Here is a 25,309-nt window from a genome sequence, read left to right as displayed (position 1 = left end):
CTTTGCTGATTTTCTCAAAACCATTCATTTTATCCTCTACCATCAGGTTATTTTTGCAAGTAGCCTCGGGTCTTTGTGAAATAAGATGGGGCAGACCTAAACAGGAAAATACCTCACTGGTTTTAACAGAATTATTTTGGGGATAACAGAGGAGCATGGAGGTAGTGAGAGTGAGAAGAGATGTTATTCTAAGTGACAACTTGTGATAAATGAACAACCACCTTCTAGGATTCATTTACTAACACTGAAGTTTGAAATCTTGAGGTTTGGCCATCAGAACAGTTATAGATAGAACAGTTCCAGGGGTCACCTAGCAACTCCAGAGGCCTATGGAATAACTTTTTATTTATCTAGTGAATGGGAGGAGTAGCAGCAGTTTGTCCAGTTGCAGCCAAGTATCACGAGGATCTATTCAGATTCTCTATTCAGAGTCACATGTGAATCTTATACAGTTTCCACTTGTGCCTGGTGTGGTTGGTTTTTCCCAGAAGCAGCATAAGGTCTCCAGTGCAGGGGCCTGACCTGAATTCAGCAGTCCAGAGGCTGCCTTTACTGCCAGAAGAATATTTCTTGGAAGCAACTCAATTTCTTACTCTTGTCTGTGAAGGGCACTGTGCAAGATTTCAGTGTGAAGGTGAGTCTACTGGAATGCAGTCTCTTCCATCAGAGAATGAAAATGAAAAGTGAGGAGGCATGTGAAAATAGGACATCTTTGAATTCAAGTTCAGTTTTATTGATTGGCAATATATCTCATCTCCAGTTTGCCAAGGGCAAGCTTAGAGGATCTTCTGGAGCTGCCTGGCTCTCAGTTCTTGATGCTGATTAAAGCTGGAAGTGAAGTTCTCACTTTTCTATCCCTGACAAAGGGTCACTCACTTCAGCACTCAGGAATGACACCTCTCATTGGGAACCCTTCAGAAGGCATGATGCTAGATGAAATAAAATGTCAGTACTTAAATACCTCTGTAAAAATGTGGTTCATTTACTCTGAAACACTGGGTCATGGTCAAGTAGTGAAGGTGAAAAATTTAAATAATTTTTTACTTCTACTTAAAGAGAATGAGCCTTTAACACATTTATTGTTGCTGCTGTCTTTATAATTTTGATGTGTAGAAGAAAAATCAGTGCACGGCTCTGCATTATTCAGTTGCATAGATTCCAACCTGAATGACCAAATGGGGTGAAGCTCATGTGACACGTGTGAGGATTCACCACCAGGGCCTAGAAAGGCTGAGCCTCCACACATTGAGTCTAAGAAATGAGGTAGGTGCATCAAGAATATTGACTTTCACACTCAATAAATTTTTTTAAAAAGCACTCTTAGAACACGTGAAATATCTAGATGATGTAGGAGGTGTTCATCCACCAACTGCGGAGAGTGACGCTCAGATAACTGTATGATGGAGTCCCTGACTCAGACCAGAGGATCAGTGAATGTTCATCCTTCTCTTTGGCCACTAAGCTCATCACTGTAGCTAGCCAGCTGTGTGACCCTGGGCAAATCAATGGGCATGGCATAATCAAAAACGTCAGGCAGGGGCCTCCCTGCTGGAGCAAGGGGTTAAGACACAACCAATGAAGTTATCCACAGCCACTGTAGCACGAGTTTGATCCCCAGGAGCTACCCACATGGCACAGCAGACCTCTCCTGTCTCACCTGCTGCTCCCCTCAGCAGTGTATTTCAGTTGATCTGCCTGTTCTGTTCCCCACTCTGTCTCTGGTGAATCCTCTCACCCCCCCCCCCACTTCTGGCCTGTACCCCAGGTCTTGTATGCATAAATAAATAAAACTTTAAAAACAAAACAAAACATGTCAGGCATCTGATCGTGGTGCACCTCACTGTCTTTGAGGTCCCACCCAGAAGTCCTTCAAAACCATGTCATGGTGAGGCAGAGTATCATCATCCTTTGGAATAGTGGTCTCTACCACCTTCTGGACGGGACTTGCCATCTTTGGTGACAGGTCACATAGACCAAGAAAGGCACACTGCAATCATCGACCTTTGCAATGGCTTAGAGCAGGAGGTTTAGGCTTCACAATGAGTCCTGAAATCTCAGGGTTGGAAGGAGCTTAGTTCACTGAGAACACTCCCCTTATTTGATGACCATTTAGAGGAAGGGATAAGCTGAAATAGGGGCACAGTGCTAGGTTGGGCTCATGTGACTCTGCACTTTCAGCTCAATGCTTCACCCCATTCAAAAATGCCTCCCTTCCTCACTACTAAGTAATAGGTATGAATATCCTTTCTGTCCAATTACACCACACTTCCCAGCTGTGTTCTGTAATAATTCCACTTATTTAAACAAAAATAATACTTAGAGCAAACACTAAGAATTGAATTGATGTACTTGTGCTTGATTTTCTTGAGCCTAGTTTACGGTTCTTGAAAAAGTTGATCAGAAACTCTGATTCTTAGCTGCATTATTTTCCTTTTCTCTGAGTCTGCAAGGATGGAACATTTGCATTTTCCCAAAATTCCTATGTTGAAGTCCTAACCCCGAAAGTGATGGTATTAGGATTCAGGGCCTTTGGGAGGTGATTAAATCATGGCAGCAGAACCCTTGGGATTGGGGTTAGAGTCCTTATATAAAAAGACCCTGAAGAACTTGCTTGCCCCTTCCACCCCATGTAGAAGACCCAGTGGGAAAAAATGGCCATTTGTGAGCCAGGGAGTAGATCATCACCAGACACTTGACCTTGCTTCTTGGCACCCAGAACAGTGGGAAATAAATTCATACGATCTGTGGTATATTTGTTATAATATTCAGGCCAACTTTGAAGGGGAAATGAAGGGCAGATTAGGGGGTGTGTGGTTAGGAGGGGCCATTGTGAGGCCCTCTTCTCTCTTCTATCTCCTTGGGTGATAATCTCCAAGGTACCAGCTACAAATTTAAAAACGAAATGCAGGAGCTGATAAGATATCAACAAATGTCACACTTCAAGTGTAGGTTAAGAAGAAAGATTTGTTCTTTTAGCATCTCTGTCCAAGAAAAATGTGCAGAAATTTAGCTCAGGCTTGATGTGGAAGAGGGACAACCGAGTACACTAATGACCAAAATGAGGGCTTAAGATTTTATGTGTATTTAATTGCTTGATGTCACCCTTGATTCCCTTAACTGTGTGTGGCTAAAGCTGCACCAGCCATTTCCATAGTGAATATCTAGGGGTTGTTGTAGAAGACACATCAAGCCCTTTAAATAATAAACTTTCCTGAGGTCCACCAAACAGTGTATTAGTCTGCTTGAGCTGCCATAATGAAATAACTAGACTAAAGGGTTGAAATTTATTCAAAACCCCCACCCAAAAACACCAACTGGATCAGGGATGGTGACTCACATTTCTTCTGCATTTTTTCTTAAACTAATTGGCTAATCAGTGGCCTTTATCATGTCTATAGCAGACATACAACATCATATTTGAAACTGTGATATAGAAAATCCTGACTTATAAAAACTTTCACTACTGGGTTGAGGATCATTTTGCTCTCACAGACCCAAGATAAAACACAAGAAGGGTTATTGCCAGACTTCAGCATTCAGTGCTCAAAGGCCAGTAGAGACTGGTGGGAAGAACATACACAACAATATAGCACTGTTTTAAATATGAACTATCTGCTTCTCCTCCTACCTCTGCCCTCTTTCATTATTGAAGCATTAAAAAGACTCTCTTTGACAACGGTGGCATATTTAACTTTTCCAATTAGGTTTCCTTGGGAACTGGTGAAAAGGTGTGTGTGCCTGTTCAATGTGTGTGTGGGAGGCTCCAAGCGAGAAATGTCTTGAAGGTGTCTTATCTAATGAAGGGATTGGCAGAGGGGGGATTAATACACAGACCCACCTCTGCTCTAGAACATTCCTTTATAAGAATATTGTTGTTACAAAATTAAATAAGATAATCCATGAAAAGTACACAGAACAATAGTTGGCATCCAGCAAGCACTCAGAAAATGTTTAGGCAAATGATTTCTTCATAGGCATCTAGGAGAAGGAAGTTTGACTCAGTGAATTATGTTACTTCCAGCAATAAATTCTATAATTTGATTATTTGATGTGAAAGTGAAACAACAATTATTAAAACAACAATAATTTTGTTCCTCTATTCACTCATTCAACATTTATTGAGCACTGAGTGTATTGATGTCAACAAAGGAATTTACTTTTCTCTTAGGAAATAGGAATAAAGAAAAAGCCTTTGTAAATAAGTTGAAAGGGAAAATTTCAGAGTCTTAAGGAGAAATGCTATTTTATTCTAGTAGGTAGGTTGCAAGTAGACTTTCTCTAAGAAACAAAGCTTCCAAGCAGACGGCAAGATTCATAATATTGTGACACCTTGATTCTGTGTTCTGTGCAGAGCTAAAAACAAAGTAAAGTTGGAGCTCTTAAAGGTAAAATTACCCCAAAGTGCACAGTCACACTTTAATACAGTGAAAGGCTTTGAAATCAACAACTATTTGGCAAGCAGAAGGTGCCTTCCAAGAAATATTCCATGGAGTGCTCTCCATTTTGAAGCGTAAGTTATACCACTGCTTCAGGACAGAGAAAATCTCTTTGAAAAATGAGATCTTTAGAAAACATAAACTTCTCCATGGTTAGTGTGTTAGTTTGCTGGAGCTGCCAGAATAAAATAACTTAGACTGAATGGCTTAAACAATAGAAATTTATTCAAATCCGCCACCCATAAGCAACAACTGGATCAGGGATGGTAAGTGACTCATTTCATCTGCATTTTTTCTTAAACCAATTGGCTAGTCAGTGGCCTTTATCACGTATATTGCAGACATAGAACATCATATTTGAAACTGTGATATGGAAAAGACTGACATATAAAAACTTTCACTATTGGGTTCAGGATCATTTTGCTCTCACAGACCCAAAGACCGGAACTCAAAAATCTCTAAGTGACACAGGAGAAATGAATTTGGGGGACCCTGAAACTGTGGTTTGGGACTTCCATCACAAGGGAGACCAAACTGAGTTTTGTGGGATGGGTCAGCTAAGGGCTGTAAAGCTAAGGAAAACGTCATTTGCCATTTGCCTCTTCTCTGGTTTTTTTTTTTTTTTTTTTTTTTTTTAAAGATTTATTTATTTATTTATGCATATAAGAGCTGGGGTGGAGGCCAGAGGTGTGTGTGTGTGAAGGGGGGGGGGGCGAGAGGATTCACCAGAGACAGTGTGGGGAGCAGAACAGGTGCACTGACTGAAATACACTGCTGAGGGGAGCAGTGGGCGAGACAGGAGAGGTCTGCTGTGCCATTGTGGTTCAGCTCCCTGGCCCTGAACGGAACTGCAGTGGCTGCAATGGCTGCTGATAGCTTCATAGTGCTGAGATTTAACCCCTTGTGCAACCAGGGAGCCCCTGCTTCTTCTCTTTTAAAGGGGAATGAAAACAGGGGAGTCTGAAAGAATATCTGTTAGATTGGATGATGAAAAATCAGGGAGCCTCATTTGAAAAGCTGTTACTCTATTCTGGGAACTGAGACCTTACTGACAGTTCTGGACACAATGTTTGTATACCAAATTCACATGCTGAAGCTAGTTGTATCAGCTGTATTTGGACATGTGGCCTCTAAGAAAGTAATTAAGGTTAAATGAGGCCACAAGAGTGGGGCCCTAATCTGATAGGATTAGGTAGAATTGGTGATTTTATAGGAGACACTAGAGATTACTCTCTGGTGTAATGTTCACCAAGGAAAGGTCAATTGAGGACACAGAGAAGGTGCAGTTTGCAAACTACATGAGAGTCCTTGGAGAAAGTAAATAGGTCAGAACCTTGATCTTGTACTTCTAGCCTCCAGATTGAAAGAAAAACAAATTTTTGTTTTTTAAATTAAACCACTCCGACTAAGGTATTTTGTTATGGCAATGCAAGCAGACAAATATACTGACTCTGTAGGTATTTATTGTTTCTAAGGATCTCAAGTTTGAAGAGATTCTTTTTGGCTTTGAAATGTATCATTGTATTCAGTTGCTGTAATTTATTTTAAAATTGCCCTTTCCCATTCATTCTTGAGTCAGAAAAAAGCTTTCTTTTTGTTCTTTTACTTCTCAATGTCTTTGCAACCAAATATCCCTCAAGCCAAATTCAGTATCTAGTGATACAAGTGATCAGAACTTGTGATACAAGTTCTATTCTATCCTTACCTTCTGTGTTTTTATCACTTATCTCTCTTTAAGAAAAGGCGAGTCAAAAAGCATCTCTTTTTGGAAGGCACCGCCATCTGAAACATCTGTAGTCCCTCTGTGTGTCCACATCCAGAACCAACAGAGCTCACATTTGAGTAGCAACAAAATTTCTTGAAAAATTATACAGCCCTTCCTGCATAGCAGTAGGAAATAATTCACTCCCTTTATAATGTCATCATGTGGTTTATTTTACATATTGGTGGAAACATTTTTAAAAATTCTAGGATCAAGAATTTAGCATATTAACAACAGAATAATCAGGTCTCACTCAGCAATGACAACCTGAAAAAACTTAATCTGCTTCTATATGACTTTGAATTGAAGCCAAGGTTTCAAAATATTTTGCTGTGAGTGATGAAGCTATCTGAACCTAAGTTTTCTAAAAAGTCAAGAACCATTACATTAAAATGTAAAATGGCACTTGCAGAGTCTGGTGAAATGCAATTGCTTTCCTTCACTTTGCATTTTTGTCCAAATAATTCTGAGGTGCAACCTACAGACAAGATGGATTTCTTTCTGTATTGTTATTGTAAATTGGTTTTTGTATTATTTCCATGGCTTAGAAATCATAAAAGATTTATCAATATAAAAGTTACTGGGAATTATAAGAAATAGCTCAAAATTCTCATTGTTTCATTTATCAGTTGGATTAGAATCACTCATAGGAATGATAATATTAATGCCAGTATTTATTAGCCTTTTTATTAACAGCCCTTAATGGATCTGATGAGTCTAATTAATACATTCTTCAATTTCCTTCAGAAAGCAAAATGGTGTTATTAACAGTAAGATTTGCAATGAATACATAATTTGTTGTCAGTATTGAAATTTAAACAGAACCTGAAATCTGACTTATATCTATTTCATCTTAAAATGTGTTCAAAAGGCCTGTGAGTGCATCATTAGCAGCAGGTAAATATTGCCCAGGCCATTAGATATAGGCACTGGACTTCGACTTTTCCTTAAAAAATAAACATGTAGGGCCTCCCCGGTGGCGCAGCGGTTGAGCGCTGGGTTGCGAAACTGCGCGCGGCCTCTGCGGCGCCGGTTCGATCCCCGGCTGCTCCCCGGCCACCTGAGGAGGGTCCCACATGGCGTGCAGACCTCTCCTGCCGCCCGCTGCTCCCCTCAGCAGTGTACTTCGGTCCTTCTGCCTGCTCTGCTCCCCGCTCTGGCTCTGGTGAATTCTCTCACCCTCCTGCGCTTCTGACTGTGCCCAGTGCTTGTATAAACAAAACAAACAAACAAACCAGCAAACAAATAAATAAAGCATGCCTCTATAAAAAAAAAAAAAAATGTAGATTAAAAGAAAAAGTCCGTTATCTCTTCTACTATGAAAATACCATCATTTTTGTTGTTTTGTTTCATTTTCTTTTATAATTTGTATTGGGTTTTGTCTGATACAACTGCATTTCTTTCTAAGGCAGTCCTAGTTCTAACATGGCTTCGGCCTTAAAAAATCTAGTCTGGGGCCTCCCTGGTGGCTCAAGGGTTAAAGACAGCCCTCTCAAGATACCGCCAGCCATTACAGCAGGAGAGTTGGATCCCTGGCCAGCTAGGTAGCTGACCCACATGGCACAGCAGATGTCTCCTGTCTGGCCCGTTGCTCCCCTCAGCAGTGTATTTCAGTAGATCTGCCTGTTCTGCTCCCTACTCTCTCTGGTGAATCCTCTCACTCCCCACACCTCTGGCCTACACCCCAGTTCTTGTATGCATAAATAAATAAATCTTAAAAAAAAAATCCTGTCTGATGGAGAGTCTTTGGGAATTCCTTTTTCTTTCACTATTAGGTCCCCACCTCTCTCCCCTGTGCTGTTCTTGTGCTGGGGGAAGTGTCAACCCCCAGACACATCCTACTGTCCACCAAAGCCTCCGCTGCCAGAATCCCCTTAGTATGTTCCAAGAGGTTGAAGAATCTCATTAATAGGGGCGTTAAGGTGGATGACTGTTTTTTAAATTTTAAAGCGGTATAGGCCTGGCTATTATTGTACCTTCAGCATTTAGAAGATACTGAATTTGGCTTGAGGTTCACAATGTCTAAGAGGTTCAGAAATCTCTAAGAACAAGTGTTTGCTTACTAAAGGTAGGATTTAGGAAGGAAGATGTCATATGGATTCTAAGTAACAAGGACTCGATAATCTTGGAATCCTTATCACTGCTGACATTTTAACCATTTATTATGATGTCTCCCTAATGTGCTCTGAATCACATTTGTAACTTGAAACACCAACATCTAGAACAAACTGCTGTCCTCCATAATGAGGCTTTCCCCTACTTTCAAATCCAAATTTAATTGTAGGGATAGATCTTTATGCATTTTGTTTTTTCAGAGAAATTTAAAATCACCATCATTTCTACCATCTTTCCCTACTCATCCTTCATATAGCCACATAATACTCAAACATTTTTATCATCGCTATAAGGCTTTCTGAAAGCAAATCTTAAAAATTCTATTGAGGGTAGGTAAAGACTGATTTTAAGGTAGGAATTAATTACTCAGGGCTAAATGCCTAAAGGGAGAAAGAAGGGCTTAACAAGGGAAGGTGGCACTGAAGTTGTAAAGAAAAAAGCCTGCTTTTTTACATATTTATTTACTCTTTGACTCCATCCATCTATCCAGCCACATCTATCTAACCTCTATGTATCTATGTATCCATCTGTTTATATAGATGTATGTGTTTATACACATGTATGTATATACACACACATCTATTTTCTCCTTCTATATTTCCTAGTAGTGTGTATATATATACACACACATATATTTTCTCTTTCTATATTTCCTAGTAATGTGGTTTTCTTCTACGAATCTATTTGTCCATTGCTGCATCTGGACAACTCTTAACCAAAACAGGGACAATTTTGATTTCACTAAGGACAGAGAGACTCTTAGAGGTGAAATGAAATAAAAGCCATATCCTATAAAAAGTCATCTCACAATATATAAAAATGTAGGTCACAATTTTAAAAAGTTGAAATTTTCAGATTTTAGAATCTAAGAAATTTGCAAGGCACTTCCCCTTCTATCCCATTGCAAGAAGTATTCACAGGGTTTCATGTTTCATGCAGCAAGGACCATGATGTAGCAGAGGCAGCTGCGTGGAGGAAGGAGTCCAAGTATAATCACCCGGCTGCCATCTAGGTTGGTAAAGTTAATGTGTAAGAAAACACCAGGTTCTCGGTGGAAGAACATCTTTCTTTGAATTGTCTTTCAAATCTGGATAAAATTCTTAACACTGAAAATTTGGGAAGATTGGTAAATTCTCAGTGGTAGCTCAAATCAGTCCTTTCTGTATTAGCGTCAACAGCATGTATCAGCAGTCATTGGGAGGGGATAATTAGCACTAAGCCATTTCAAAACTCAAATTATTTCTTGCTTCCACAGAAAATACAAATGAAGCAAAAAACCTCCTGCAAAGGGGCTTCCTCTGTGAAAGGGAATATTTTAAAACACTCTTCATTGCCAGTGGTAAACTCTCAGAGATGAGGTGTCAATGCAAAATTAGTTCACTTGTAAACAGGGTTTTTACAACAGCAGGTTAATTACAAGAGATGAGCTAAATTCTCCGGAGAATACCAGCAATGAATGTGTGGTGTACGGGGCCCATCATTTCCATTAATAACGTTGGGATGCACACCTCATTCTTCTTGTGGCTTGATAAAAATACAACTGAGAAAGAAAGAAAACTAGCACAATAAAACAGCATCGAATCATTTCTGAGAAGGTGTGCTTTGGGTGGCGCGAGCATTCCAATTCCACCTTTTTTTTTTCTGACTCTGGAGTCATAGCCCTGATTTATCTCGCCCAGCCTTTCCAACCTCAGCCTCATCTACAACTTACTTCTATTTGTTCACTGTTTATTATCAAACAATCTATTATCAAATCTATTCAATTCTGCCTCAGAAACAACTCTCCAGTGCAGCCATTGCTTGCCATGCCACAGTCAATATTTGGTCTAAGGCTTGTCTTCTGAATTACTTAGCCATTTAAGTTTTACTAAGTACCACTACTAATAGCAAACACTTATTAGTACTCACTATGTGCCAAGGACTGCCCTAAGTGTACTCTATCTCACAACAATGCTATGAAATAGGTACTGCTATTATCCTTGTTTCACAGAAAACAAAGAACAGAGAGGTTAAATAATTTCTCCAAAGTCACACAGCTGGTAAGTGGCAGATCTGGGATTTGAACTCATGGAGCTTGTCTCCAGAAATGTGTTCTTAAATGGTCAGAGCATACTGGTTCATTTTTAATTTAACCCATTATTATTTTTATTGTTGCATTTTTTTCAAATTAGTAACTGGCTCAAAGTTCAAAAGCCACAGAAGGTGACATACTGAAAGCTTCTCTCCCACCTCAGTTCTCCATCTCCAGGCTCCTGTTAGGGAGGTAATCAGCATGTCCATTTTATTCAAAAGCATCGCAAGCAAATGCTTATATGTTAGGCACCCCCGCCCCCGACCCCCCATATGGTATGGTATGCTGGATATAACTTGACATGTTGCCATTTTCACTAACAACATATCTTGAAGATCATTCCTTATTAGTACATGAAAAGCTTTTTCATTCCTTTTTTTTTTCTTTTATTTTTAAAGACTGCAGATGGTCTAAACCAGGGGTGGGCAAACTTTTCCTGTAAAGGGACAGATAGTAAATATTTTAGGCTCTATGGTCCATATGGTCTCTGTCACATATGCTACTGCTTCTTCAAAAAAAAAAAAAAAACCACAAAAATTCTTTAAAAATGTAAAACATTCTTGTCTCATAGGTTGAACAAAAACCAGGCTGAGGCCAGATTTGGTCACTGACCATAATTTCCTGATCCTTGAACTAATAGACTCTTATTTTGCCACAATTCTAATTGTCTTTAACTCTGGCGTCTTGCTGACCGTACTGAAAGGTATGTCTTCCTGTAATACAAACCTGAAACCTGATTCTTCCTCCACTTTCTCAGAAAAGGGTGAAGTCTGGACTGCTTGGGGGTTCGTGCCATCCCTGCTTGGGGGAGCCCACAATGCCCTCCTGATCCATGTATTCCTTGCCTCCATGGCTACTGCCCTGGTTCCATGCCACCATCAGCTTTTTGTTTCAACTCATGCAGTGACCTCTTTGTCTCACTATTGCTATACAACTGTTTGTCCCAAATCCAGTTTCTATATGGCAGCCCCAGGAATATTTACCACTGTAAATCATATCTGGAAAGCTCCAATGGCTTGTGGCTGCCTAGAAGGAAGTCTGCTTCCTTATCCTCATTTATAAGGTGGATGGCTCTGCTCTGTCACTTCCAGCCACACTGATGTTTCTATTCCTCAGACAGGTTAAGTTCATCTCTGCCTTCGAGGGTGCTAGCTCCTTCTGAGAGTTCAGTCTCATTCAAATGCCTTCCCCTCATCTCCATCCTAAAGGACTTGCCCTCCATCAAGTAACCATGCTTAATATTCTTCATGACCCTTAGGTGTCTATAATTAGAGCTGGGTTTGTATTTGTAGTCTCTCTGCTCTGCTAGAATGTCTGAATACCTTCAGGGCTCAGTACATTGCCTGCCACATATCAGATGAATGTTAAAGATGATCTGATTGAACAGTTCAAGAATTGAGCCCAATTTACCTTTTCTAGTGGATTCTTCTCAAGCCTCACTTTCTATTTTAGTCCCCAATTCCACTGGTTTCTCTCCAGTCATTCTTAAGATTTTATACTTTGCAAAAATTGTCACTAGAATCATTTCTTTCTTCTTTGAGTGGCAGACTCCTATTCATCCAACAAAACCCAGCTCAAATATCATCTCTTCTTTGAAACTTTTATATTTTTCCTAGCTAGGATCAATTTCTCCTCTAGCACGCTTCCAGAGTACCTTGTACAACCAACCATGAACACAGTGGGTTATACTTATGCACTTACCACAAATATTTATTGATTTATTTACTTTCATACCTTGAGCACCCCAAACATATATATTTCATTTTCATTTTACCTACACTGAGTTCCTTCAAGGAAGGGACATCTTGAAAAGTGTTTAAATGGCAAGTATGGACACATAATAATAGAAACAGCTAGCATTTAGCTCTGTGCTAAGTGATTTATGTATATTATCTCATGTAATGCTTCTAATAACCCTCATGAGGTAGGTACTATTATTATCTGTACTTTATAGATGAGGAAATAGAGTGAGGTGAGGTAACTTACCCCTGGTGGATCTAGAATTTATCACCTGTCTGTCCTGTCGCCAGAGGGTAGGGTGGTTCTTTGGAGGTCTATTTGTCCTTGAGCTCTCAGTATTACAGGGTGGTACAAAAATATGTCTTGTTTCTCTGCATGAGACCTGGGGGCACAGCTCTGCCCAGAGAGGGGTCAGGTGGGACTCACTTCCCTGCAGCAAGGTGCTCCCTTGCAGGGGGCACAGATGTCCCTATGCCAGCCAGATGGACAGGCACGATGACTAGGCTGCCCTCTGCACACCTGTGACTGTGCCATCCCCAAGGGCAGCCAGATGTCCTTGGGGCCTGCCTGCTGCTGCCACATGCTGCTTATCCATGTGGACATAAGCTGCTCTGCCAGCTCACCCTGAGTTAATGTGAAGGGACCACGGGGCTCTGGACAGGAGGGCGGCATTCTAGAAGGCAAAGGAGACAAGGGCAGAAGGAGCTACTGTTTCTTTATCCTTTCCTCTAGTTATATTTTCTAGCTTTATTGAGGCATATTTGACAAATAAATATATATTTAAGGTGTGCGGTATGATAATTTGAGATATATACACCTTATAAAAAAACACAGCAAAGGAAACAATGAACAAAATGAAACAGAAACCTACGGAAAGGGTGAAAGAATGTCAATATTTTAGGGGTTATCGGATAGGGCACTGTATTTAAAATATACAAGGAACCCATGCAGATCAATAGTTAAACATACAAATAACAATTAAAAAATAGGTAAAGAACCTAAATAGATTTTTCTCCAAAGAAGACATACACATGGCCAACAGGAATATGAAAAGGTGCTCACAGGTAATAATCAGCATGTTATTTTTTAAGAAGAGCAGATTCTTGTGGCGTATATCCTGGTGCAAAAGAAAAGAGAAGAGAACGCTGGTATTGATTGGCTGAAGTCTGGTCTCTATTCGTGGGCACGCTGTACCTTCTCAGCTCCCTAGGAAAATTTTGTCTAGAGAAGGGGTCACCAACTTTAGAGTAGTGCTACTCAAAGTGTGATCCAACAGCAGCAGAGTCTTACTAGAGAGCTAGTTAGAATGTCCGCCTCTGAGCTCCACTGCAAATCCAACAAATCAGAACCTGAATATTCAATTTCAGGAAATTCATAAGCACACGAAACTTTGAAAGACACTGACCTAGGCTCTCTAGTTCTAGTGAACATTTGGGACTCTTAGAAATTCTAATATATTTGATTAGGATGAGAGTCAGAAATCTAACAAGCACCACCTAATTTTTGGTTCTGCCTTTTTTGGGCTAGAGGCAGAGTTGCACGGTACAAATAGTATAGATACTGTTTCTAGATAGCCATGAGATCAAATTTCAGCTCCACTACCTACAAACAAGATAATTTTGATTGCTGATGTCATCTTTCTAAGTTTCAGCTTCTTCAACTATAAAATGGAGATACTAAATCCCAATACTGTGAGGTGGGAAGGTGATACATATATACACACCTACCTTAAATCTGTGGCACCTAGTTCATGGAAATGTTAAGCACTATAACTACTAGATCAAACAGCTACCTATTGGTTGCACCATTGAACAATGAGTGGATTGTGCCAGAAAGCATGGATGAGTTTCAACTGCAGGCACAGGGAAGGCCAAAGAGGCTCACTGATGTGTGATGGCTGTGGTTTCTCTATTATTTAACCTTGACCGTAAAGACACAGAAAAAGAATTAGACTACAGCAGCTACCAACCATTATTATGCATTAAGAATCACCTGGGAAGCAAACTAAAAATTTAATTGATTTCTGGGTGCTGCTTCTCAGAGATCTGCACTTTTATGCCCAGAATAGTTGATGCATGAGTCCTCCCACCTCTTCCTGAGAAATAATGGCTTACAAAACGTGTATTCATTCAGTAACGGTACTGCCGATGTATGTGGGGCCCTGGGCTGGAACTGGGAAATGCACACGAGGACTAATAAGACTCTGCCTGCTGCCCACCCAGCTGGAAACAGGACCTCTGCAGAGAATGGAGCTATTAGTAAGAACAGTAGCCGAGTAGAGCAAGGGCAGCAAAGCCATACCTGTGCTTCCGCAGCTTCAACGTTATGGGAGAGATTTCCATTTTGTACCGGTTCCGAAGCATCACTGGGTGTTGTCATTTCAACTTCTGTGCTGGTGCTATTTGGGAGCTCGATTTTTTCTGTGACATAATTCAGACACACACACAGACAGACACACACAAAGAAAGCACATGGAGTCAATGGGTATAAGAGCCATACTAAAAAGAACATTCTAAGGTGTTGGGCCAAGGAAGAGGAACACATTAGTTTTCAGTTACAGATTTATCTGGGGACCCAGTCAGTGCCATGTGGATCCTTGGACTTAAGTGTCCTCTTTCCTCCTGGAAGATTAGATCCATGTCTAAGGTCATCCAGTCATAGGAGGAGGCTGGGACTGGACCCAGGCATCTAAGTCTTTTACTCCAAGCTGACTCATCCATTCCATAGGAGAGACATTATCAATGTCTCTCGAAGTAAAAAAAGAGGTCGTGCAATTGAACTTAAATATCATAAGCAAACAGTAGACTACTGTGGTGTGTCTTTGCATTTTTATGATAGAAAAGCAAAATATGCTCATTCTACAAAGTTGCCCAAGTTCATAGAAGCCTAAAGAATTAGAGGGGAATATATAATTTAAGTTCCCAATTTAAGAAGTAACTAATGTTCACATTTAGCTTATTGCCTTCCAGTATTTCTTTTCATACCTCATAGAGTCTTGACTGTTTCTTGGCCAAAGATTTTTCCCTGAGTTAAAAGTCAGGATAACGGGAGAGGCAGAAACTTTTCTAAGGAGTGTCATGTATTTTGAATGTAACACTGCTGAATTTTGTCAGCAGATAATTTTAGCTTTTTGGGCAATAGAATCGTTTATAGCAGAGATCCAGATTAGGTTAAATTTAGCTTGAATTTAGAATTACAGAGCTATATTACAGTTACAGACAGGAGAGGAAGAACATCGTGTTCCAAGTTAAAATAAGATGCCTGAATGTCACTCTTTGGTCACACTGGAGCTCAGAAAGAGTTAACCAAAAAAGACCTGTCTGGGATTTGCTGAATTCTTAAGAAAGGAGAGGCGGTGTTATCTCCAGGGACCTGCCCCTCAGTTTAGGAGTGAGAAAGTAAACCACATGATAATTTAGTTGCTGTGCTGTAGGCAGTGTTAAAGGTGTCAAATCTGGTGGGCAGGCAAGAACTTCAGAAGGGGGTTCTCTCCCTTGTTGTTCAATATTAAATGACAGGTGTTGTGTGCGCGCGCACATGCACGCGTTCTCTTTATGTAATGACTTGGTTTTCTACACCTCAATGGAGATACCTGGTTAGGAGTTGGTTTTATTTTTAAACATTTATTTTTAAACTTTCCTTATGTCTTGTATATGGCATCTCATAGAATCAATTTACTCCTCTTGGAATTTCCCTAGACTAGGTGGCATGCTATGTCCATTCCTGCCCTGTCCCCAACGGGGGTAGTGGGATTCTCCCTGACACCCAGCCTGGTGCCAGGCTTCTGCATCTGCACTGGGTCAGAGGTGTCCACGGGGGGTCCTGTCCCTTTGCTCCCCTGTGCCCTGCAGGAAGGCTGGGATGGAGTCTCCTTACACTCACCCACGTGATTGGCAGCCCCATTCTGCCTCTCGTTCTCATCCACCTGGCATTTCTTCTTGGCGATCTTATGGAGAATCGAAGCCTTTTCTCTGAACCTTCCTGAAGCAGAGAAAGTGGTGGAAAGGAGAGAGAATGAGACGGAAGATAAAGAGAGAGGCTGGTGGCAAATGGTGATGCACTGGCCACGCAGGCATGTGGCTGCCTTGGTTACGCTGCACTGTGGCGGTGAGCACTTCTGTCCCACCCACACGCTCTATGCCTTGCACATAGGGCTCTTTCTTACCTTTGTGGACTCTTCAGACCAATTCTCTATTTGCAAATCTCAAGGTGCTGGACCACAGACGAAAGGTTTGACTTGGACCTCTTCCTCCCTCCCAGTTGTTTACAAAATAAACAAAAGCACCAATCATCCCTGAAGCTGCCCCTACTGTTGAGATCCAGAACAGATCCAAGGAACCGGCTGCTCTGTTGGCGCAGCCATTTCTCCAGATTAGACGCTTATCTGAGAATTGGCTTTTGACAATGGAAAGTCTAGCCCAGGGGTCCTGTGATTTGACTTTGGTTTTCAAACATTTATCTTAATTAACACTGCAGTTTCTAAATGAGTCCGGAGCATGCAGCACATCTTTCCGAATCAGCTGAGTCAGCTGCAATGAAAGCAGAAAGGAGACAACTGATTCCATTTGGGTATTTAGGGCAAAGGATGATCAACAGCACAGCAGATAATGTCGGTCAGTGATGAGACGCTAAGGGAAAGGTGTTGGAAAAAAATGCCATTTGCAAATGCATCATTTTAAAACAGCTATACCATAAGTATAATGCTCCAGTTCTTCTCCATTATTGACATAATTAATGTGTAAATGCATGCAACGAGCACAGAAAAAAAAAAACATGCACAAGTGTGGAGATTAGTAAACACAGCACAATTTTCTTCTTTTTAAATCCTTGTTTGCTCCCCAGTGGTGCTTTCAAGGCACAAAGGAGTCACATTTTTAACTGACTGATTATCGTTTGGGTTCAGAGGTGATGAGTCCCTCAAAATATTGCCAGTCCTATAGGGTCCCACTGGGCATTTGCTCTTGGCCAGATTCTCTAGCATTGTATTAATGGGGGAATCTCATCCTACTTTTCTAGGTAGACCAAAGCTAAACCAAAATCAACCTTCGAAATGCTTCTCTTGGAGAGTCTTTCTTCCCTAGGATGGGTCATGGCAGGTTGGGGTCCCCTCTCCATCTGCTCCTTGTGGGTGGAAATCACGGAGGTGTGGTCATCGTGGTGACTTGTGTGACAGGTGGGGATGACAGAAACTGTAAGCTAGAGTGGGATCAGTTGATTCCAATAGTTAAGGTGACACAGGACAGAGCCCTTTCTGCTCACAAGTTCCAGCAGTCATAAACCTAGACACTTTGCTACCACACAAGTGCCTTTAGGTGTCAGTTCCTCCCAGGTCATCGTTGTACAGCACAGGCCACACTCTCAAAGGAGGTAGAAAGGGAAACACCGAATAAAGTAGGTCAGCATGTGGCTTGGGCATCATAGGGAATGACAAAGAAGGATGAATTGACGGGCATGGTGTCCACCCTTTTAAAAAAATTAAAAAAATTCTTTGCATAGTAGAACTGGGGTGTAGTCCAGACATGCAGGGGTGAGAGGACTCACCAGAGACAGAGTAGGGAGCAGAACAGATAGATCTATTGGAATACACTGCTGAGGGAGCAGTGGGCAAGACAGGAGAGGTCTGCTGTACCATGTGGGTAGCTCCCTGGCTGGGATAGAACACAGGCTGTGATGGTGATAATGCCGAGACTTAACTCCTAGGCGGCCAGGGCAGTCCTGCTGTTCACTTTTTTTTTTTTTTTAAAGTTTGGGGTGGAGAGGATTTTAGTTCTTAGCATAGAAGTTTCTTTTTTTTGGAGGGTGAGTGAATTCTCCAGAGCCAGAGCGGGGAGCAGAGCAGGCAGACGGACGAAGTACACTGCTGAGGGGAGCAATGGGTGGCAGAAGAGGTCTGCGTGCCATGTGGGACCCTCCTCCGGTGGCTGGGGAGCAGCCAGGGATCGAACCGGCGCTGCAGAGGCTGTGGGCAGCTTCGCAACCCAGTGCTCAACCGCTGCGCCACCGGGGAGGCCCCCTGCTGTTCACTTTTGAAAGATGCTGAGAGTCAGTATTAGGTTCACCATGAAGGTCCTTTGAACCTGACTATTTCTATTTATACTCCCAAACAAACTCTGGGAAGAAAAAGGAAAAAGAAGAGACTGGGGACCAGCAGAAAGAAGAGGAAAAAGGGAACAAGAAAGAGAAGGAAAAGGAGAGATAAAGAACTCCAAAGAAGGAAGAGGAGGGCAGGATGGTGATGGGGGGTGGTGGTGGAAGGGGGTTGTGATGGCCTAGAGGTTGTTCAGGCAGCATGGATGCAAGATACTTTCCTGGCTGCCCAATCTAGCCTTATTTGGTAACTGTATAGACAACGAAGGATGGTTTCTAGTCTTCTGCAGCTTTCGGCCTGAAGGTGGGGGCTCTTGTGGAAGACAACTCCTAGACACCCTTATACCATCCACTGGAAGGCCCAGCAGGGGAAAGAGGAGGTTCTGAGACTTTATAGGAGATAATGCTTGTACAAATTAAAACCATTCTGTGGCTTCAGGGTCATCATTTGAACTTAAAAGTGTCTGCAGCACTATTAAATGGAGATGATCAATAATTGCTATTTAAAAATGATCTATAAAATAAGAATAAAGCATTCAGAAGAGGGAACAAATAAGTCCATGGAAATAAAGCCTGAAATAACCCAATCCAAGTAAGGCCCCCAAGTCATGAATCCTGGCAGACAAAATATTTGATAGAAACCAGCTAATCACTGGCTTTGTGGTTACAAGGATCTTTGCAAAGCTTGGCTGGATGCCAGTGAGAGATGATAATAAAAGGGCCATGAAAGAATGGAAGGATCGGCCACGCTTTCTGCTGGGAAAAGCTTCCCAAGCAGAGTTGGCTACTATCACTCGTGGGCTTGTTTGCCCAAATTCTTGAAGGGAGCATCTGGGAACAGAGTAGGAGATGATTCTAGAGTTGTGACTTCATAGGTTCTCAAACGCTTTCACAGGCCAGCGGAGTCTTTTACATGGTGTGTTACCACTCTCCTCCTGCACTGACAGCACAGATTTTCCATGGTATTGAAAGTGGCAGCGATCAGTCTTCCTGTTTTCTCCTGGGTATCAACTGCCCAGCTAACAGGCAAAGCTGCAAAGGTGCTCTTCTCCACTCACCTCTTCCACCTCAATTAGCCTGATCTGGCAACCACACTGCATTCTGGGTGCTGACAATGGCTGCTCCATAATCGAAAAGGATTTTCCCTTAAAGACTAGTTCTAGAAAAGCAGCAGTTAGAGTATTACCTTCAGAACTCACTACACAGTTGCGCTCCTTGAGGGTGGTGTTTAGCCCAAAGTCACAATCCGAGGAGAACATGGAGCAGGTGTCTGTGCTGGGGGGTGGGGGAGTAAAGGGGTGGGGAAGTTGGGTGGGTACAGAATTGTGATTACATGGGTGTGATTTAGAGGCGGGTAGATCTGGGCATAAGCCCTGCCTCTTCCAATTATTTTGGGGGTGTTTTGTGAAGTTTCTGAATATTTCTGAGCCTCAGTTTCCCTGTTCTTTAAATAGGGATGCAAGTGGCATTGGCTCCTGAGTTAAATGTGACAATATATCTAGAGGATTTATCACAGCATCCAGCAATGGAAGACCTTTGTAAGTAAGAGGAAAAATGGAAGCTAAGCCAACAAAAAGCTCAGGGGCAAAGGTGACAAGAGAGTCTTTGACATCTTTCTCCATTCCCATATTGGGGAATTAGCCATATCTTGACTCAGTAGTTTAAGCTTCAGGGGGACTTGCTGGATTAGTGTTTGGGTTCTAGTGAGTCCCTGAAAGTTGGTCCAGAACTAGTTAGGGAGAGGCTCACTTTACATATTCCTAAAGTAGAGAAGGTCAAGGTGATGGAGCTGTTTTGTTATATTTTAAACATTGATCCTTTGCCCTCATATAATGGAGAGATCAGCTTTCTCCCATTGCCTGGAGGGACAGAGGCCAGGCAAGGAGGGACTGCCACCGCACCATGTATTTGGGTTGGCTCAAAAAAACTGATGTTCACGGGTTTAACTCCTCGTTGTCTCAAGATTTTAAATTGGGGATAATAAAAAGAACATCCATCTTATACAGTTCTTGAACCTTCCTTTTACTGCCAAGGTCATCACCTCTGAGGCTGCTAAACATCAGTTCGATTTTGAATATTAGACTTCTTAATTTACAGTAAGTTCTAGAAAGATGTATTGTCATTTACTGCCATAATAATAACTCTTTTGGAGTAACAATTTCTGAGCATTTACTACATGCCAGGGGCCATCCAGACACCTGACATGACCTTGGCAGTAAAGGGATCCCTTCTCTAACCTATTTTAGGTATGAATTCCATACAGGGATAAGGGTGACATGGAAGGTCAGGGCTCAGAAACAATCGTAGCTTTGTGCTTGGGGAGAAAGAATCAAGACATTTTGGAGTACTTTTCAAGGTGAGCAAAAGGGTGATTTTTAATATTAAAAAGTATATTCTGTTGTGGTGTAAACCCTTAAAGTGTTGGATTTTTATATAGCAACAGACATTTGTATACTTGAAGTCTCAGAAATAGCAAACTCTGCCCAAATCGTGAGGCACCTACGTCAAATCCTAGGCGCACAATTTAATATAGTTTAGCTTGGCCTGAAATTTGCAGAAGACACCAGCTGAGTGTCCTCAAGGGAGTGTGTGTTGAGGGGGCGATAAGGAAGTGTGGAGGGAAACTATCAAAGCATAAGGACCTAATGTGAGTAAGAAAGAGTTTAGAAAAACAATCAGGATTCAAAATCCTTGACCCAAGCGCGCTGATGTAAAACCGAAACTCCAAGTTGCATCGCCAAATAACCTTTGGAGGGTCTGTTCACTCACAGGAAATGATTTTTGCTTCTGTTCTGCTGTTAATTAATTAAAACAGCCCCTGGAAACTTCTTCACCTCTTTCCTGCCAAGTCTGTAATAGGCAATGTTCTGTGCAGGAACCCTCTGGCTTGGCGATCAGATGAGCTCCTGGCTGCCACAGAACATTCTGAGCATCAGCAACACAGGAAAGACTGGACAAGAGAGAGAGATGGATGCAGAGGAGAGGAACACACACCTTGGTGAACAGACGTTGGTTTGGGAGAAGGGAAGAAAAAAAAAAAAAGAAACAGAAGGGAAAATTTGAAAAGAGTGCTTTTGAGTCTATTTTCAGTTCTGCCTTTCCTGTCTGTCCTTGATGTTTACGCCTTGGCAGGAACTTAAAAAGCAAAAGTGAACCTGAACTTTCCTCCTGCTTATTCCTTGCCTTTTCCCTGGAAGCACAGAGGCAAGTCAGGAGGACAAGTTATCATCCGGAGATGGCGGGCAACAAACTGACGTGGCAATAAGCAAGCACTAAACTTGGGGTGCCTCGTTCTCTCTCACATCCCTCATGCTGTGCATTGCCAACCCAGGGTCTATTTTCAAAATATTTCTGAATCTGACCACTAGCCCCTCCCTCCTCAGCCCAGCAACAATTCTGGTCCCCTCACCAGTCTCCCCCGCTCACCTTTCTCTCCCCGCCCCCTGGGTTGTTCTCACCCCAGTACGGTGATAAGCAGATCATGCCACTCACTTTTCTGACATGATCCCACAGCGGAGGCTCCCCAAGGTCAAGTGAAAGTCAAATTCCTGAGGGTAACCTGTCAGATTCTATCCAGTGAAGCCCACCTCCATCCCTCTGCCCCAGTCACGCTGAACTCCTTGTTGTTTCTTGAAATCCCTGTGCCCTATCCCACCTCAGGCCCATGGCAGCTGCTGGTCCCTCTATCTGGAATGTTCTTCCCCAGAGAACCATGGGGCTCACTCGTTCAACTCCTTCAAATATTATTTAATGTCACCTTCTTACCAGGGGCGTCTCTGAGCAGCCTATTTAAAGTTGCAGCTTTTTCCTCCAGCATTTCCCACCCCAGTTTATTTTCCCTAAAGCATTTATCATCGTCTAACACACTGTATCATTACTAGTGATTATCTATTGCTTTTGGATAGCAACCATGCTCCACGGGGAAGGGGTTTTCACGGGTTTTGCTCACCACTGGATCCCCAGGGCTTAGCAGGGCGCAGTAAGTTTATGGTCTCTAGGCCAGTAGGTGAGGCAATAATTCTTTTCACATTTTCCTTGCTGGCCAATGACCCAAAGTAAATCCTTTCAGGTCCACCTAAGCCTATGGGCCCATGGGGCTGAGGGTCCCCATGTAAAACCTCAGGAGCTGTCGGAAGATACATAGGAGAAATGGGGTGGATGAGGGGTTCACACTTCAGAGGTGGAGACAAAGGGGCACATCAGTCATACCCCTTCTGGCATCACCAGGATGGACAAAGTGGGCGCTGAAAGGAGACTTTGTGATAGAAGAGGAGGTGCAATGAGCCCAGTCGAGAGCAGAGCTTGGAAAGTTTCTCTACCATATACCCATGCCTCTCCTTTCTGACTGCAAGTCCATCCTTCTCATGGTACGTGATTGTTCCACTGTCACAGCCCTTATTCTAGTTTGCTGCCCAAATGTCTCACTTCTTGGGGGAAGGAAATTTCTTTCCACCATCTTGGAACCCTCAACAAGTACCTGAGAAAAGTTCTGGGAGCATCAGATACACTCATGGAATTAAAGTGAAGCTCTCCCTTTGATCAGCTCCCCTGGGAAGTCTGAGCTTCCTTCTAAATTGGTACAACTTACAAACAACTTTCCACTCTATAAATATTAACCAAACCTGTGCTATGTACCAAGCAGTGTTTGGTGAATAAGAGATCCAGCTAGTGCCCTTGAAGTGTTCATAGCCTGCAGCCAGAAAGAGACAAGAAATATGGACTTAAAATTTGTGTTCTGGTAGGACCTTCTTGGGAGGGGACGGAATTTCAGAGAATAGTACAATTTCCAGGAGAGAAGAAAGACACTTCCCCAGCAGCTAGAAGGAATATTAGCTCTTCTACAAATGGTGCCTTCCTACATTATATGGTGCTGGTACAGGAGCGCGGGAGGGTGAGAGAATTTAGCGGGTTCTCCTATTAGGACGGAGGCTGTGGGCAGCTGCTCAACCGTGTGATCTGGTGTTTTAATTCTTCAAAGCAAAACATAAAAATAATATTTGAAATCTTAAACAAAAACACGAGGAACATATATATTCTTAAGTTGAGTTTTGAAGTACAACCTTTCCATTATTTTTTCTGACTTCTGTGAAGCACCATGTAAAACTGTTTATTTTGACTACGTGGCTATTAGTGGAAGTCAAACTAGTATTGTAATAAAGTATTTTGCAAAAGGTCTTACTAAATATGTTTTGGGGATGTGAGTTAGATTTTTTTTTCAAATTATATTGAGAATTAATTGACATGCATCATTGTATAAAGACATACATGAATAAATATTTTGGGAGTGAACCACATTATAAAGATGATTAACGTAATTTGTCATTTTATTTATAGACGTAGTCATAGGACGAGTTTGTGTAATTAATCAGAATATATGCATCATTGAATCATAAGTGGTGGCCAATATATCACCTAATGACATGAAATAGCTAGATTTCCTCAATAAGACTTCAAAAAATAATTTTCCATAAGAAAGATTCTAGGAGTGTCTGATAAAGAATGATTCTATACATGTAAACTGGTTCCACTATCTGCCCTAGAAGGATCATCCTGGAAATATCAGAGTGCTTTTGTAAATATTTGGGAAGATTTCCAATATTTTTCTAAACTTGGTATCTTAAAGATTGATATTTTTGCTTTTATTTCAATTTTTTCTCTCACTAAGGACTTTGCCTAACCATCGTCAATCACTCTCCCTTTCCTGCTCCTCTCCCCTCAACATATAATCACAGCCAGTCTCTCAACTTGGAATCCTTTCTCTTGACTGCAAACAGGTTTCCTGCTGGTGCTCACCTCTGTCTCGCCCTCCCTTCTGAGTCAAGCCTTTGGGAAACTTGGCTCCTTTCTTCACTTCTTAGCTCTGCAACTGGCATTTGGTAGCATTACTTCACTATAACTACCCTCCTGGCTACTTTCTACCCCCACCTGGCTGGGTATCCCTCACTACTCTCCTTAAAACTTTCTGATGTTCACAAGCTCCTAAAAGCATCCTTCCAGTGTCCTTGTTCCTCAGTGCCTCTCCTTGTTCTGTCTTACTCACTCCTTGCAAGAAAACCAGAATGTCAGTGATTTCCAAGTCCAGACCTCTGGCCCATGTTCAGGCAATGAACTTCTGAATACATTTCCTTGGCCTCTGAAGTCCCTCTGATGGTTAAGTCAACATGTCCCACCTGTCACCTTCCCTCCTAGGAATGTGTTCTTCTGTTTGTGTTTTCTCTTGGTGATGTCCACATACCTAGCGTTTTCCAGCCACCTTCTAGACACCCCCTTTTCACATCCAATTATCGGTCAAGTTCCTGTGACTCTACTTTTGAGCACTTAGTTCCAGCCATCCAACCAGATGTTGGCTGCAGCTTCTTAATCACATTGCCTGTGCCTGATTTATTTGGTGTATGACTTGGAATGCTCCACACTCCTTATTTGCTTGTTTTATTCCCGTTTGAAGACTCTCTTTCAGGTATTACATCTTTCAGGAAGCTTTCCTGGAGTCCCATTCCTGGGCTGACAAGAAAACCTGGGATCTTTCTCCATCATCTTCCTCCATCCTGATCCCCAGCTTATCAGAAGCTTTTTACTGACCCTCTCCTCAACTAGCCTGTGGCTTCTCATGGACAGGATGCTATTTATCATCTGTCTCCCCAGTGCTTATTTTTTTTGGCCTCCATAAGTATTTATGAACATAACAACATTGACACAAACAACAAAGAAGGAAATGTTAGTGTGTGAGTATGTATGTGCGCATGTGTGTAAGTACGTATGTGTGTGTGAGAGAGATGCTTGGAGTGCCAAGGGGTGGAGAGAAAAGGATCAGAAGAGTGTTGCAAGTAACTCACCAGACTCTCTCCTTGGTTAACGCTCTGATAATATTCCAAAGCCTAATAGTGTTTACTGTTGGTGTTTGTCTATTTTGAGACTGCATTTAAAAAAATCTCAAGTCCAGGCAGAATTGGAATTTCACTAACTAAGAAACTTAAAGCAGGTATCAGATAGCAGGATATGGTGTTTCAGGAAAAGGGCCAATTTCATGACCTTAGCTGAGGCTGACACTGTCTGCAAGCTAATGCACATTATCATTTTAGATCACTTGCTTTATTTTAG

The 25,309-nt window shown here is 41.9% G+C and overlaps 1 protein-coding gene across 2 annotated transcripts in view; it reads right to left on the bottom strand.

Annotated features, from left to right (window-relative positions):
- SLC24A2 (solute carrier family 24 member 2) overlaps nucleotides 1–25,309 on the bottom strand; it is a 239,901-nt gene that overhangs the window by 23,973 nt on the left and 190,619 nt on the right. For both annotated transcript variants that reach the window (XM_037491694.2, XM_054689038.1), the window contains 2 exons: nucleotides 16,007–16,105; nucleotides 14,426–14,544 (listed from right to left, as the gene is read on the bottom strand). In XM_037491694.2, coding sequence (XP_037347591.1) covers nucleotides 14,426–14,544; nucleotides 16,007–16,105 — 218 coding nt within the window. The remainder of the gene's footprint in view (nucleotides 1–14,425; nucleotides 14,545–16,006; nucleotides 16,106–25,309) is intronic.

This window comes from Talpa occidentalis, unplaced genomic scaffold (assembly GCF_014898055.3).
Source record: "Talpa occidentalis isolate TD23 unplaced genomic scaffold, MPIMG_talOcc4v2.1 talOcc4.7, whole genome shotgun sequence".
In the NCBI taxonomy this organism is placed as follows: Eukaryota; Metazoa; Chordata; class Mammalia; order Eulipotyphla; family Talpidae; genus Talpa; species Talpa occidentalis.
The sequence above is the reverse complement of the archived record's forward strand: the minus strand, read 5'-3'. Positions and strand labels throughout refer to the sequence as shown.